The sequence below is a fragment of the Struthio camelus genome, chromosome W (genome assembly GCF_040807025.1).
Source record: "Struthio camelus isolate bStrCam1 chromosome W, bStrCam1.hap1, whole genome shotgun sequence".
NCBI lineage: Eukaryota > Metazoa > Chordata > Aves > Struthioniformes > Struthionidae > Struthio > Struthio camelus.
The window spans coordinates 58110402-58126406 of record NC_090981.1 but is presented as its reverse complement, the minus strand read 5'-3'; the positions used below and the strand labels follow the sequence as shown (position 1 = coordinate 58126406).

Below are 16005 nucleotides of genomic sequence, written 5' to 3'. Positions count from 1 at the left end.
GTTTCAAAAGGTTCATTTACGATGGCGTTCGAACACAAACACCCTGATTATTACAATCCTGAACTCAGGGAGGCAACTGAAAATGGGGTGAGAGTTGTTGGTTTTTTGTTTTGGGGATTGGGTTTTATTTTTTTTGTTGAGCAGTTCTGGGGTGCGTATTAATGCACACAGTGATGCCTCGGTGGCAGCGCCTTACACTGTGGTTTAGGAACATGATGTTCTGTGCTGTGCCGGGAGATTGCATTGAATGGAGTTGGCGTAGCATTGCAAAGGAACCTGAAACTGGTCTGTATAACCAGTGAACGCTCCTCTGACAATGCCACAGGGCAAGAGAGAGGGAGATATGTGAAGATATGTTATACGTGAAGGGATGGATTTTGCCCTAGAAGGTGTGGATTTAACATGGTGAGAACACCTGATTAGTGTCCACCTGCTACCAATGCCTAGTAATTGTAGAAAAAACCTGGAATATGGACAAGAAAGGGAAAAACGTGCAAGTGCATTGAGGTCACATTGCTGGAGTTATTGTATATGTCTGTTTTAGGAGCGGCATCCAATGACTGGCTCTTTGAGCTAACACCAGTCTCGACCAGTCCTTGATGTCCAAAATCCACCTGGTTATCTCTCTAGGGTGAAAGACATGTCTGTAATGTGGAGTCTTTCAGCTTATAGTTTAGCTCAGAGCAGAATAAAGAGCCTGTTGCTCTGAAATGTGCCAAAGCCTTTCCCAAATGTCCTCTCAGGTTTCCTCAGGAGCTTGCTGTTGGGAAGATCAGTGCGGAGGTCATGTGGAGTCTTTTTGCCCAGGATATGAAATACGCCATGGAAGGTAAGAGGATTTCTCACCGCTGCCAGCTGAGCTGTTGTTGCTGATCTCTTATTCTCTGTCCATTTGGTGTAAATGAAGCTTAAGCAAATTGGTTGTACCACTATTTGGAGCAGGTTTTTCTAGTGTTTTATTTGTGGACAGCTGCTTTGTGGGTGAGAATTCAGACTGAGAGCTGCATGGCAGGCTCCAGGGGGTCTAGACCTGGGTGTCAGGCTGTGTTGCAAGCTGTTTATAGTCATCTCAGCTTATTTAAAGTAAGGAATTCGCTTGGACCTCAGAACATGGTGCCCTCGAACAGCAACAGTTTCTTCCTGCAATGTACTGAGGTAGTGAGGTAGGATGGGCTCTGGGTCGTACCATGGCTGCAGTTTTCTGTGTGATACGGTGTAGGCTTTGTCTAAGTGATGAGCAGAAACGTGCTGCGAAAACAAATCCTGCTGCAGACATCTTTATCCTGAATAAATCTTTGCATAATCCCAGCAGACTCCTAGTAAAGGAGGAATTTTACAGTTTTTGAAAATATGAGTTAGGCACACAGAGGCCACCAAACTTCCTGAAATAAATTTTGCCATTTGCAGTACTCTTCTTACAGTTTATTACAGGGTCTGAATTTGGTTTTTGTATTTGTTTGCAGAGGGCAGACAGCTTCTTACAAGGTTCAGAGAGCATCCAGCTCCCCCTGTCTCTGCAGCTATAGTGGGAGTTGTTTTCTCAGTATTTTGCAGGGTCAGGCCTTGACAATCATCTGTAAGGTGACAGTCTGATAAAACGGAAGTGCCTGTGCTGCCTGTGTGTTAGGTGTAGCTTGTATTCCAAAAACAAAGTTACTACTTTTGGTCACTCACAAAGTTGCCCTCAATCCATTTACCTCAGTTTGATCTAAGCTCACTTACTGTTAGAAAAAAGCTGTTGCTAGCTAAGAGAGTTTCCTGCATGTTGTTCTGCAGGCGCAGTCTTGGAAGCTTGTGCTGTAAGTGAAGAGGATAGACTCCATCTATTTCTCAGTCTCTATTAGCATAACAGGGCTAGAGACTGTGCTGTGGACACCCTTTGCCAGCTCTAGGCTTAACTTGAGCAGGCTGCAGGTCTAGATGAAGCATTGTCACTTCTGCGTTAGGAACTCTTTGAATATGTTTGTACCCCTCAGCATCTTTGTCTTGTGGGGTTACGTTGATCTAAGAACAGATATTATGAACACGGGACTGAGACCTACTAACTGTATTGAAGTGTCTTTCTTGTAGTGACTGGCACTACTGGCTCATGCATCAGAGATAAGGCAGCTGTGATTATTTCACGTTCACTTTCCCTAGAAACCGTTTGCTCCTACAAACCCTTTTGGCTTCCCTCTCCATTTTGTCTTTATTTACTCCTGTGCACTCATCCTCAGGAAATCATAACGCATTTTGCTCTTCTACATGTTGAAAGTGCCTTTCCTATTGGCCTTGAAAACTGTATCTCTGTGGGTCTAGTTGCTGACTCCTTTTCCTGAGATTTCCATTCCCTATTGCGTCCAAAATATAGCTGCCAAAAGTTGTACTGATTCTGTCTGTATCTGACTGAATCTGGCTGATGATTTCCCCCCCCCCCCCTTTTAAATGTCTCCATTAGATTGTCAATGACCAAGCTAACTCTGCCTCCCGAGTTTTCTCCATTCACATCTTGTACCTTGTCCCCTTTGACCATGTCAGTGGTGCCATCTGGACTTATTTTAGCTTTTCCTGGCATCCTTCTGTTCACTTGTGAGCTCCTTAAGACAAGGACTGGCATGATGTTTCCACCCAGGAGTTGATCAATGCATAGGAAATACTTGCTAAAAGAGCATATATCATAAGAGCTTCCCTCTTTGGAGTATTTCTTGCTGAGAAGGGTTGACGCTAAGTCAGCTGATGGACAGGGAAGGGTTTGCATTTTGAACTGAAGATGGAAAAACTGCATGATATATGTATTTGTACTCTATCTGTGCAATTCCTGTGGGAGGGTTGAGCAGTGGTAGAGTGTATGTTGGCGTGTGTGTCTTCCAACTATATATTCGAGAGATCCTCAAGGTGCAGAGTTCTATTCAAGGCAAGTGTGATTCCACACCGCTTTACTTTCCAGAAACTTTGAAGGTAACCTTTAGAACAAGCTTGCAGTAATTGAGTTACTGGCCTTACTATCCAGGTTTTAAATACAGATGCTTGGATTAGCTCACTGCATTTCTTTTTTTTTTTTTTTTTTTTTAATGGGACAGAGCAGGGGAAGGATACGAAGGATGAAGATCAGATTTGCTGTCCTTGGCTGTGTAATTTCTCAGTTTAACTCACTAATTTCACTACCAGTTTAGCTGTATTAAGAGTTTCACATTCCTGTCTTTGCTGGGTTGTGTGTAGTAATCGGTGGGTACACTTCTAGTGTGCTCTGAGGTCTGTATGCGTCAGAAGCTCTCTGCTACAAAAGCTGATCTGTTTTGTGGAGATGTGTGCACGTGAATGCAGAGTGTAATACCTGCTCCTAACTTTCTTCATGGTGTTTTCCTTTATGTTCTTTTCCTAAGTTCTGGATAACATGAGCTCATTCACTTCACCAAGTGGTAAGTTCCTGCTCCTTAATAGAGTTTATAGTTGTGAGTAGGCAAAGACTTTCATATGTTACTGGTAGTTAAAGCACCTTGGCCGTAGTTAGTATTAGCTTTATTGTCCTGTGGTGTCCTCCTGTCTGAGGCCCTAAGCTGTGGGTAATATTCAGTGGAGAATAACTGCTGAGGTTTGAGCTCTAGTTAATGTGCGGGCCCGTTCCTTCCCTCCTGGCTGGGTGACACTTGAGGATCTGTGGCCCCTTCGCTCTGCAGTGGCAGTAAGCTGGCTTCTAACTTAAATGCTATGCAATGGCTTTGGTGTCGAAAGAGTGGGGGCCTGGTTGCATGAAACTGCTCTCTCCCTCGCTCCAGCTTGGTGCTTCCACATTGCTCTCCAATATGCAATGTGGAGAGAATTGTGAGGTTCAGGGGGAAGGCAGCTTCTCTGAGCTGGAGAGCAGCTCCTGGCTGCATGAGTTGTCCTCTTTCTGCACAGGTGGTAGCTAACAGCATCTTTTCTGGCTGGAACTTCACCCCCATATGCACTGAACAGTCTGTGCAGAGCAATGTAAAAATGGTAGTGTATAGGAGCAGTACACTGCACTGCTCTCAGTGCTGTTAGTGGGCAGGATGTTTTAGGAGGAGGAAGTAGAGCCCTCAGTGAGATGCAGACCCTAGGCTAAGTTAAGCATCTTGTTTTTTGTTTATTTGTTTTCTCTGTAAGTCTCTATTGCTAAATCTGTAGCTTTGTGAGAAGAACAGCAGCTTTCAGAGAATAAAGTGTAGGAGATATCTACGATACAGTGCTTGGGGGGCTTCAGAACTGGAAGTCTTGCTAGTTCAGGGGTGCTGCAGTATGTGCCCTTTGAACACCTTTAGAAGAGTAAGATTGCTAATGTTTGAAATGTTCAGGTCATAAAAATGAAACACCTCTTCTCAATTCAAAATATGTTCTGGAACTGGTAGTAGTAGTGACGGCAGCAGCGTGCTGGAGGTGGCTTCTGGAAGGCAAGCGTGCTGGAGGCCCATCTTTTGCTCCCGTTTGTCTCCCCTAAGGAGACTCAGGTATTGAGACATGGCAGCAGCTCCGGGATCTACCAGGCCTGTCTTTTTTTTTCCTCTCCCCAGAAGCAGTGACAGCTCAGAGCACTGTGAGCAGAAGACCTGGTGCTTCCCTTCTCTTTGGCAAAGGCGGTACAGGAGGAGACATTCAGAAGCTGCCCCCTGTTCCCCGTCAGCCTTGGGGGGGCAAAATAGATCGGATAGAAATGTCACACGGCCCAGATTTGGTTGGCAGGATCCTCCTACTCTGCAATCACCGTAGGGAAGAGCGCAGTGTTTCCAAGTTGCACAGTTAGCTTCACTTCTGTGGCACTGACTAGTGCTCAGCAGCTGGAGAGCCTCCTCGTGAAACCAGTTTGGGCTTACAGATGAAACTAAACTGGAGTTACTAGTTTTCTTGCTATCTCCCATGAAACCTCCATAACCCAGAAAGCCCACACTCCCCAAGCGAAGAGGGATTCTGCTCTTTCTTTATTAGGAAGACATTAAAAGGCAGTAATAGAAAATCAATGTCATCCTTGACAATAACATTTCATCTTGTTTTGGACATATCAGTTTTAGGGAAGCTGAAAATTGGAGGCATCTCTGGTAGCAACAGAGACTGAGTAGACTTGGCAGGAAGGGCTGAAATAAATCATTCTGCCACAGTCTGACTTCTGATATGGGAGATCAAGTGCGTGCACGGATGCCAACTTTCTAAAGTGTTAACACCCCAACAGCCTAGGTAGCTATTAGCATTTTTTTGCAGAAATTCGGCATTATTTGCTTGAAATTAAGAAAAGTAGGTTGACTATCAAGAAAAAAATCCACCCAGTGTGATGTGATGGCCTGTGGAGTAAGAACGTGGTGGAAGTCCTATTCTCTTTCTCAAAAATAGAACTGGACGTAACATTGAAAAGCCTGCTGCTAGGAAGCAGTTCCCTATTAACGCTTTAATAATATGACCTCAGTGACGCTAAAACTCTTCTCCAGAGGAGACTATTTGCAGACGAAGTCTGCAGAGGAAATGTGAGGACGTTACAGAAGTTGGTGGGTTTTTTTGAGGATAAAACACAGCAGTTGCTGAAAAATATCTGTGTACTCTTCCACTATTGCTGCCACTAAGCTCTATAAAAGCCAGCAGGTTATAAAGCAGAACCTGGATCTGCTAAGACTGATGGCTCCTATGCTCTTCAGCTTATTTTTTCTGAACAGTGTGAGGGTCTGCAACACAGTTTGCTTTGTGTGAAAGGTGTAAGTGCAATTTTATGCAATATACCTGTGGCCTGTAGCTGATGTATTTCCATGTTGCCTTCACGTGCTCTGAAACCTTTCTCTTTACAAAGAGTGCGGGTGATCAAAACCCTGCAGGGGCCATTGAAGGGGGGGAAGGCAGAAGGTACAAGCTGGTGGAGATGAGGGGCTATGGCTTAGTTGGTTTTCTTTCTGCTCCAGTGTGTTTGTCTGTTGTAGTTCATTTTTATCTTTTGTCTGTCACAAGCCCCGCCTTTCTTTCGTATACGCAAAGGTCTCTTTTATGGTGGTAAGACCTCTCTTTCTTTTAATTTCCCTTAGTTTTGTCTCCTTAGTGTCAAGCCTCTGCTTTACTGCATAGATGGTTAGGTAGCAATCCCTGAGCTTATGCTTCTGTGGCTGCTTTGCATCTTCCAGTTCTGCAGTTTACTAGTGTTTTAAATGTCCTACTGCAGGAAAAATGCATATCAAGAAAAGGCTTAAATTGCTTCTAGTGTGCTGCTTAATTTTGAGGAAATAGGTCTGATTGAGTCCTTTTTACATTGCTTTTTACCTACAACATTTAAACTTTCACCGTCTTGGCTGCTATTGTATGCACCATGTTCCCTTGTTGTGTGAGTGATGCAAAAAGCAGAGGGGTCAAGCCTCCCCCCAGTTTCTGAGCTAAGTGCCATTAGGCTTATCACAGTGAATGTGTTATTTTGGCCTGACTGTTTTTAAAGCTACCTCTCCACCCTTTACAGGTGATATGATTCAAAGTTCAACCACGAGTGCTGCAGGCTTCTGAGTAAATGGTGCTTAGGGAGGTGGATAGTCCTCTTACAGGTTTTTTGGGGTGACTTTGGGATGATGCCTCACCTTTGTCGAGGTGCACAGCCAAGCTTCAAGTCAGGCCTTCTGTTTGTGGGAGCAGAGCTGTTCCCATATAGGAACCGCACCTCTCTAGCACCACATACCAAAGTTAATGAAGTTATAATCCTGCATCGCTAAGCGGTCGGTGATATTGTTATTTTTGTTTCCAGTTTTAGGTCTACAAAGAGAGCTTATTTTCTTCTGCAGTTATTCTGAGGAAGGTCAGCAGTTTAGACTCTGAGGGAGGGACATGTTTCCTTAGTGCTGAAGAAAGATATTAGCTTTATTAAGCTAAAACACAAACGTACTTCTGTTCCTCTGCTTCCAATAAAAGCAACTTCACTGTGAAGAGTGATGGATCACAGCACATGTGGTAGCACATATGAAGTAATTTGTCCATCATCCCCTGGGGATTATGTCTATCTGTTTGATATCAGCCATTTTAATTTATTTAAAAGGAAGGTTGGGTTTCTTTTTTTGAAGATTGTATCCATGTGGATCTGCTACATGTGAATTGGAAGAACACTCACTGGAGTGTTCTACTGCTTTGGGAGTTGGTGAAGTTCATAAAACAATTATGCGTGAGAGGTTCCTTGTTTTTGTGTTTTTGGTTGGATAACTCAACTTATTTGGCCTTTCTTCTTATACATATTGCTCCAGCTTCAGAAGAGAGGTGGGAGTTTCTTAATGTTTTGAAATAGCTGCAAGTATTCACATTTACATTAAAATGTACAATGATAATGTAAGATAAGGTTGTCTGTCAGGTTACTGCTTAGAAAAGCTGTGACCATTTTACATCTTTAAGGCACATGTTCAGCTGATCAATACCTGTAGTGTATGTTGTTCGCCTATGCATATATTTACCCAGTTGCTGGGTACTTTTACTGTAGTACTAGATCAAAGCCATTCAAAGTTGAGAGAGACTTCAATTTTTAACGCGTTCAGATCCAGTCTACGCATGTAAGCGGCGATGCCGTTAGAGACTTACATTAGTAATGACATAACCACACAAAAACTAGAAAGTTAAGTTTAAAGACAAACCCTAGATCTTACTCCCTTCCTCTCCTAGGCTCATGCAAGCTTTTGGAAAAATTCCTAAGTCTGTATCCAAATCATGTACGTTTTAGCATAGCCTAATATCTAAGACCATAGTCATGGCCTAGCAGCTTACCATGGTGCTAGAGTGAACAAACTGACAGACAACAGGCACAAAGTGTATTCATGCTGTTGAAGTCTGATAGAAGAAAGAAATGGATACAGGTGGTGCAGCACTAGTCAGCTGATCGTTAGGATCACAGTTCACATAAAGCTCAGCTTCTGTGAGCCCTCCATTAGCATCATGAAAGAAGATTTAATCTTATTCTCCTCAAGGTGGATTTTGAAGAAAAGCAGTGCACTGGGAGGAGCTTCTTTTAAGCTCACAAGTGGTGGCCTGGGAGAAAGCATGAAGGTGCTTTTTGGAGAGCCTAACAAGTAGGTTAAAAACAGGGCTTGTGGGCTGACCAGAGGTGGGAGTCAAGGTGCTGAAAGATGGTAACGTGGAAATAGGCTGTGAAGGGCCTTGGGAATGATGACATGAAGCATATGTTTCTTATGAGAGAGAAAGGGGAGCGGTGGTCCAAGGAGATGATCTCTGCGGTAATGTAGGTCTGAGTTTGGCAAGTGCTTTAGCTGCGTAGGTGTATGGGAAAGGTCACGTTATGGAGACAGATGCATTATGCAGAGAGGAGCTGTGTTGTTCAGATAGCCTGGGTACAAAGACATCTGGAGAAGCTCAGGTCAAGCAAGAGGGCCAGGTTAAAGGTCTCAGGAACAGCATGCCATGTAGTGACCACAGTGAGCAGGAACAGCAGCTGAGATGGCTTTGAGGTGCGATGGCAGTAGTTTGCTTTGGTTGCACTGGGCTTTGTGAATGAGGAGAGGAAGGGAGAGAGGTTGAGATTTCGTCTTGCAGAGAAGACTATAGCTTGGAATAGAGATCAAATTAGATCACATTTGAGTCTGTGTTGCAGAAAACTGGGATGGAGGGGAGAGTAGATGGATGATCTTCTAAGGGATATGCTGAAGCAAGGACTAGAAGCTACAGGAAAAGCAGAAGATAGGCACAAAATCTGAGGGGAGTAAAATTTTCAAGAATTATGCTCCACCCTGTTGATAGGCTGAGCGGGGGCCTATGGAGCTCTGGTTCTGAGATTCCGAAGAGGTCATTTGGATTAAATGTAATCTGAGTGTTGTAGGTAGGACATGAGAGATGATCTGTGGTGGAATGAGACAGACTCCTAGTATTGCTTGTGCATGTCATATTCATTGAATAAGGGTGGAGAAAACAAGAACAACTGAAGACTGGAGACGTGAGCAGTGGGTTGCTTTTGCAGATGGGGAAAACTAAAGTGTACAGGGGCTGAGGGGCAAAGAAGAGTCTGAGGAAAAGACTGGGAAGAGTAAGCTGGGCAAAAGGGTAGTGATGCGAAGGCAAAGAGTCGTTAAGCTAAACTGAGAAGAGGAAGAGAGCAGATGAAGAACAGGCACAGTAATGGATAAGTACAGACAGATTTATGTGAGGCTTAAGAGCAAACATGAACACTTCTGGGCTATGCAGACTGGCTTCAAACCTGTTTGTTACTGGGAAGGTAGCCCATATGCAGAATGTAAGGTAAAATAATAATAATTACTTGAAGCCAAGCTGGTAATGAAAAGCTGTATGAGCCTTCCAGGAGATATATGGAAATAACATGCTGTGGCAATCCGTGGAGTGTCTGTGATGCTGAGGAATGTTTTGTGGCTGTATTGGAGAAGTGGAATGGAGTATTTCTGGCTACGTATTGCCTCTCTTTAGGGTACGAGGAAGGAAAAGGCCTTTCTTATAACTCTACTTGTACCACTGAGAATTCAGCTGCAGATCAAGTTGATGTCAAAATGGCTCCAGTGACCACTGAATTCATGCTTGCTCCTTCCCAGTCTTCACAAGGCAGAGCTGGGCAGGGGGAGATTTCACATGCTATAGTGAAAATGCTTGAGAGGGCCTATGTGAAGAATTCACAACTAGTCTCAACTTGCTCATGACTGACAACTGTCAAACTAAAGAACTTGATTCTCTCTACTGCTGTCTCTTAGGGGATGTAGTGTAACATATATATGTTGCCTGTCTTTATATCTAAGAATGAACAGATTCACTCTCCTTGATTTATTTTCTGAAAGAATAAAATCTGGACATCATATGTTAAATGGAAAGGCTATAAGAAATTGCTCTCTTTTTATTGCCTTGGCAACCAAAACCTCTTAGTAAGTGGAAGTATTAGTTGGAGCTACAGAAATAAACTCCAGAGCACAACCTGTCAAATGTAGAGAACCCCTGCTCGCTGTTGAAATCCTGTGTCGTTGAAGATTTTATGGCTCTGTAGAAGCTTTGTGCTCAAAACCATGGCATACTGCAGACGTGCTTTGTAAGACCATCCTGTATCTGATGCAGCAATAGTGGCAAATTGAGACTTAACTACTATTTTTTTTCCTTCTTTACAGAGCATGAGAAACACAGGCTGTGTAAAAGTGCAGACTATATGAATTTACACTTCAAAGTGAAGTGGCTGTACAATGAATATGTTCGGGATCTGCCTGCCCTCAAGGGAAAAGTGCCTGAATATCCAGCGTGAGTGTATTGTATCTTCTGTGGTAAACCCCCACTCTCCATCTCCTTTTGTCGTCTTGAGGGCAGTCATTTGGCTGTCCCATGGTTCCTTCATGATGCACTGTTTCATCACTCCTTATTTATGTGTGTGTTTGTCCCCTGTGGTGGTCTGTGGCCCTATCCCTGACGCAGTTCAGTCCCTTGTTGTATAGTGTCTCCCATAGGTCTCAAAAGGTTTAGCAGGGGCATGAACAGCCCTTAAACCATTCTGTGCTTATAGCGTGGGCTTTGGTCAATTCTCGAGCAGCAGATTTTCCCTGTCATCAGAAACCCTCTGAGTAGGTGCCCCAAATGTATGCAATCCCTGTGCCTCTAGACAGGTGCTTACATTCTTGGTGTTAATAGATACAACTTTATACAGACACACGCACACGTACTGTATGTATGTCTGTACATGTATGCATGGTATCTCATATACACACAACAGGATTTGTAAGTAAAGATAACTTTTTTTATGAGACCAGGTGGTTTAGTTGGAAACATCAGATAAGCTTTTCCTCTTAAGCTCTAGCAAATGTTCTCAACTTTTATTTAACTTTAAAAGAGAAGGAGTAGATTTCAGACCTGAAGAAGGTTTATGAGCCCAAAAGCTTCTCTGAGTAATCCAGAGAGAATACCGTACCAGAGTCTACCACCTTGCCTAAGGCAAGAGCCAGGTATGTTGTTGTATGTTGTTTCTGACCAGTGTTTTTCTACCTGGTTTTTAAAGACTTCCAGTGATAGTGGCTCCACATCCCCTTCAAGCAACTGTTTTCCTTGGGCTTCACTGTTATCCCTTTCATCAGGTTTTGGGGGTTTGGGCCCCCCTCCTCCTACAAATCTTTCCTGCCGGCCTGGGCATGAAGAACAAATTGTTCCTGTTTTACGAGAGTCACCTACTGTCTCCTGCCCCTTCCCAGTCTTCTGTCTGTTCCCATTTGTTCTAACTTTCTTTTAAGTGAGTTTTCCTCAGCTCTTTCCAGCTAGTCTGTGTCTGGACACGCAATACCCACACTTGAATACGGCCGTTGCATCTAGACCTTGCCTTGTATTACCTTGAACGCGTGCTGCAGTTCTTGCATGCCAGGGCGATTGCAGTCGTCTTGCAATGGTATTGCCAGCCCCCAGGGCATCCTCAACAGTGTCCTCTCTAGCTGTTGTTCCCATCCCATATTTGATTTTGCGCTGCTGTCTAAATATAGCAACTCTGCATTTGCCCCTCCTGCTTGGACTGCATATCCAGTTTGGCTTTTTGAATTCTCTTCCCATCCTCCACTGTACACAGTCCCTCAAGCCTGGTGTTACTTGCATGTTAATAAGACCTCAGGCACTTGGTGTAATTGCTCGCTTGAGCTGTGAGCCTCGCTTAACAAATCGGGTCAGAGAGAGGCATTAGCTGAGCGAATAGGATGCTGGAGTGACAGTCTCAGAAGGCTTATCTCTTTGTGCCTCTGAGTCAGTGCAGACTTAGGCAAGCAATCAGATATTCTTAGTCTCCTTTTTTTCTCCTGTGTAATCAGGATAACGATGCTCAGTTTCTTTTTGCAGACTGTTCTGCTCTGCTGGTCTTTGTGGTAGAGCTCCTTCAGTGCTTGTGTACCTGTGCAGTCTCTGGCTTCCCTTGCTACTCCACTCTCATATTTTAGTACAACAGCCACATTGTCAGGCACAAGGAGTGTCTGTTTCAACCGTGATCTTCACCTGTCACAAAATACTCCCTTGATATCAATTACAGCAATGTGCTGTTGTCTATTTTGCTCAGTCACAAATGTTTTTAGTCTTGCAGCTCCTTTAAACAAAGGAGTCTATGCGTCAGGTTTGCACATCAATAAACTCTGTAGATGAAACCAAATTGCTGCTGTCCAGAGAGCAGCTGAGATGTCTGTCTGCTAGGAGGATATCCATAAGCTCTCTTTTCTTATTTGAGCTGTAAAAGACCGTACTTCTGAAAGCCATGGGAAATGATTGAATAAGGTGAAGGCTCCAAAGTATTGAAGCTGAATTTTTTTTTTTTTATTCTCCCCTTATTTTCTAAAATTCAGCAGCAGTTTCTGAAATTGAAGTGTAACTGGGAGTGGATCTCTAAAACTTCCTCTCTTCACTTTTTAGCTGCATGCTAAAAGCTGTGAAGTGTCAATTTCCAAAAAAAAAAAACCCTATATTTTTAGACATGTAAAGAAGTGTTCTATGTTTTGTTTTAATAGTGATGTTTGCATGCAGCTTGAATTGTAGCTGTACTAGAGACTAGCTGCTCTCCAGTGGGGGGAGGCATTCCTGCCTTTGAAATCCTGTTTTGTCCCTCTGACTCACTTTATCGAACAACATATCTGCTCATCTAAATCTTCAAGATCCTGCTTGCCTTCTTGCCTCTTCAGTTGCCAGGGCCCACTGGATGTTCGCTGGACACCCACAAGCATCAGCACAGCAAATGAGCAAGATCAATTCACCTACCAAACCTGAGACCACAGAAGCCGGGCTTGTGGTCAAGCTGAAATTACAGCTTTTTGTGCCACGTTACTGTTGTGCAACCAACAGCAGCACGCTTGCATTTAGTCACAAAGCACTGCTCCCCTTCCCTGCAGACAGGACTGAGGCATATTCTGTACAAAAGTTGTTTGGAGACGTGGGCTGTGCCGTCTTGAATCAGGCTGTGCCGACCTCTGCAAGCACAGAGCGTTCGTGCAGTGGCAGCGCGAGCTTCTGCCTTGTGTGCTGGTGTGTGAGTCATTACCCCGCTTACTTCTAGATCGATAATTGAAACCGACAGGATGAAGACTATATTTGCCATATAACAACATTTTGAAGTTATTTCTGCATGAAATCAAATAATTTCTATTGGCTTCTGTGCTAGATAATTTTGAATGTCTTTTTGGACATGTTGCCTTCGTGGTCCCCAGTATCCCTCCTCACTTGCTCAGCAGCCCAAAAACTGATGGTAAAACACTATAAGGGGTACTTGGCCTGAGAAAACTCTAGGTTTTTGTTACAGCTCAAATCACATTTTGCTCCTGAATGTGCTCAAGAACTAGAAATATTTATAGATGATTTATAATCTCTTGTGCAAATGTGGCTACAAAATTTCCTGACCTGACCTGAGTAGTTCACTTTGCACTTAAAGGTTCATTTTAAACCTTTTTCTGGACGTGGAGAATGTTTTTTTTTTAAATGATGGAACTGTAGGGGTAACATGGCAAAAACCCGAACCAGAGTGTCCCTTTCCTTACTCACCATCTTTATTTAGGAACCTGGTGAGACAGTAAAATAGGTATGCAGTTGATTTAATGTATCAATATATGGTAGCCATAAAAATGGGCAATTACAGTTCTGAACATTGCATGGCCCTTTCTTACGGATATGGTGCAATAACCAAGGACGAATGACAACTGGGAAGTAGTTCTACTTCTCTTTGTGCCAGAAGCTGCAATTTTGGCTCTAGCAAGTAATGCTGTCTATCCATTGAGCTTTGACACATGGGAGGCAGTCAGCAGCTTGCAGCCTGGGAACTCTGAGAGAGGTGGAGAATTTTGTAGTTGCTTCCTTGTAAACTGCTGAGTTTTCTTGTAAGGATCGAACTGCAGCTTCAAAACGCACTTTTGTAATTAAAAACAAAATGTTGAAAAAACAAAAGTTGAAAGACACTTGCAAAGCACGAGAAACTCCCAAATATGCTGACTTTTGAGAGCTTGTACTAGCAGTCAAAAGGAATTTTTCAGGAACACGGGAAGTCCATATGTCTATGACTATTTTCCTCTGTTGCTGTCTAAATTGAATAGTGCTGCATAGGCAGGTCGCTGTTGGCATTTAACACCATCTCAGTTACAATTTCCAATATTAGCATCGATGTGCTTTATGTTCCAAAGCGTAGAGAGTATTTAAGGCTATCCAGTGTGTTCTGTCTGTGAATTTGCTCTTCATCTGCCTCTCATGTCTGGCACATGCTTTCATGTTCTTTGCAAACTCAGCCCATAATTAGCACGATCCGTATGAACACAGCTGCTTGTTTAGAGGAAGTTGTACTCTGTTGTGAAACTCGTATAATAATCTTGTATGGACTTAAATCACATATGGGCATTTTTTTTTTCCTTATTTGTGATTGCTGTTTAGTAATACTTGAAATTAAGGTTTGCTTCAGCTGCAGTACATTAGCACTTGCACACGACAGATCTGAACAATAAACCCTAGACAGACGTTTAAATAAAGCCTTAAGTGCTGTGTTTTTGCTTAAACACAGACAAAACTCCTCCCATTTGTAGTGTGTGGCTATGCCCCAAATAGCAGGGGACAGAGGCGTGACCTGCTCTACAAGCTCTAAGGTCCCATCACTGAAGCAACTTCTCACCTTGCCTGTTTATTCTCCTCTGGCACCACCTCACGTAAGGCATCTTCCTGAGATACAGCAGTGACTATTTTAATAGTTTCCTTCTCCGTGACCTCTTATATTCTGCTCTACCATTTAGCATTTCCTCCCAAATGAGGAGAGGGGAAGGATACAAAACTTGTCCTGGTTCTAGGGCCTGCCTGTCTGGGGAACTCAGCCATGTTCCAAGGCTGTTGGGCCAATGCTTTTTCCCATGAACTGAATTTACACTTCTTTAAAAGAAGACAAAGAAGTGCTGTTTGCAGGGCTGGCCAGCTTTCTGTGAGCCTTAGAGGATGAGCTATGCTATCATAAGAAGTTCATCTTACTCAAGCACCCTCACAGTGAGATCAGCAGGTCGAGGAAATGGGAGGATGTTCTGGAGAAGGCTTGGGGAGGAGCACAGCAGTATTAAAGCAGAGAAAACTTCTAGCCTCAATTCTCGTTCTTGGCACTCCGGAGCTGTGCCTATATGTGCAGATAAAATGTCTACAGGGCCCTGAAAAATGGTGTCTTTTCCTCCCTTCATACCTCTTACATGCAAAATGATAAATCTAAATAGACCCCAGCAGGACAGCGTGTTCCCTCTCTCACCTCACACAGGTAGGGGGTGTGGAGGTCTCCCTTCTCTTGCACAACACATAGGTGAAAAGGGAGGAAAAGGGAATAAAAATGCTCTGAGATGCTGAAAAGGTAAAGAAGGAACCCACGGGAAAAAGGGGAAAGGAAGAGGAAATATAGGGGAGAAGGACAAAAATAGCACAGGACCAACAGTCTGCAGAGGCTGGGCTGGGCTGTGTTCTACTGATCCAGCCCAAGTGATGGTACAGGCCCTACTCATTGTTAGTTTGTATACTAGTAAGAGCGTTTGGGGGGACTTTGGCTGGATACATAGATAACCGTATTCAGGCAACTAACAACAGCAAGCTTTCACAAGGCTTACTGAAACAGCAGCAACTGTCTGACGGTAATGTTGGGGAAAGAGGAAGGGCGAGATATTACTCTGAGGGCATTTAGATCATCTGAACATTCGCTGGATGCTGCAGGGATGGGTATGTCCCAGGAAAAGGTCTGTTTGGGGTGCTCATGCTGTATCTTTCTATCTTTCCTGTCCCTCCTCCAGATGGTTTGAGCAGTTTGTGATGCAGTGGCTGGACGAAAATGAAGATGTTTCTTTGGAATTCTTGCACGGTGCTCTGGAGAGAGATAAAAAAGATGGGGTATGTAGGTCACTGAAAGGACTGCAGCATTCAATCCAAGCACCAAACAATAACAGTGTAAATTCAGCTGTCATGCGAACGGAGGATGCAGTCCTTTTTGCACTAGGAAACTTGTTTGTAATAGTGCTTTTGTGTACAGGTCATAAAGAGCTGTTTTAAACTAATAGTAAGGTGCAAACCCTTCATTTATGCCTGTTTCTGTTCTACTGTTATTAACCTGTCAGCCAGTGGCTT

The 16005-nt window shown here is 43.6% G+C and overlaps 1 protein-coding gene across 7 annotated transcripts in view; it reads left to right on the top strand.

The window, feature by feature from the left end:
• The window catches only part of LOC104150901 (protein unc-13 homolog B), a 217833-nt gene that overhangs the window by 162722 nt on the left and 39106 nt on the right, over positions 1-16005 (top strand). For all 7 annotated transcript variants that reach the window (XM_068925344.1, XM_068925343.1, XM_068925342.1 and 4 more), the window contains 3 exons: positions 744-829; positions 10050-10176; positions 15675-15771. In XM_068925344.1, coding sequence (XP_068781445.1) covers positions 744-829; positions 10050-10176; positions 15675-15771 — 310 coding nt within the window. The remainder of the gene's footprint in view (positions 1-743; positions 830-10049; positions 10177-15674; positions 15772-16005) is intronic.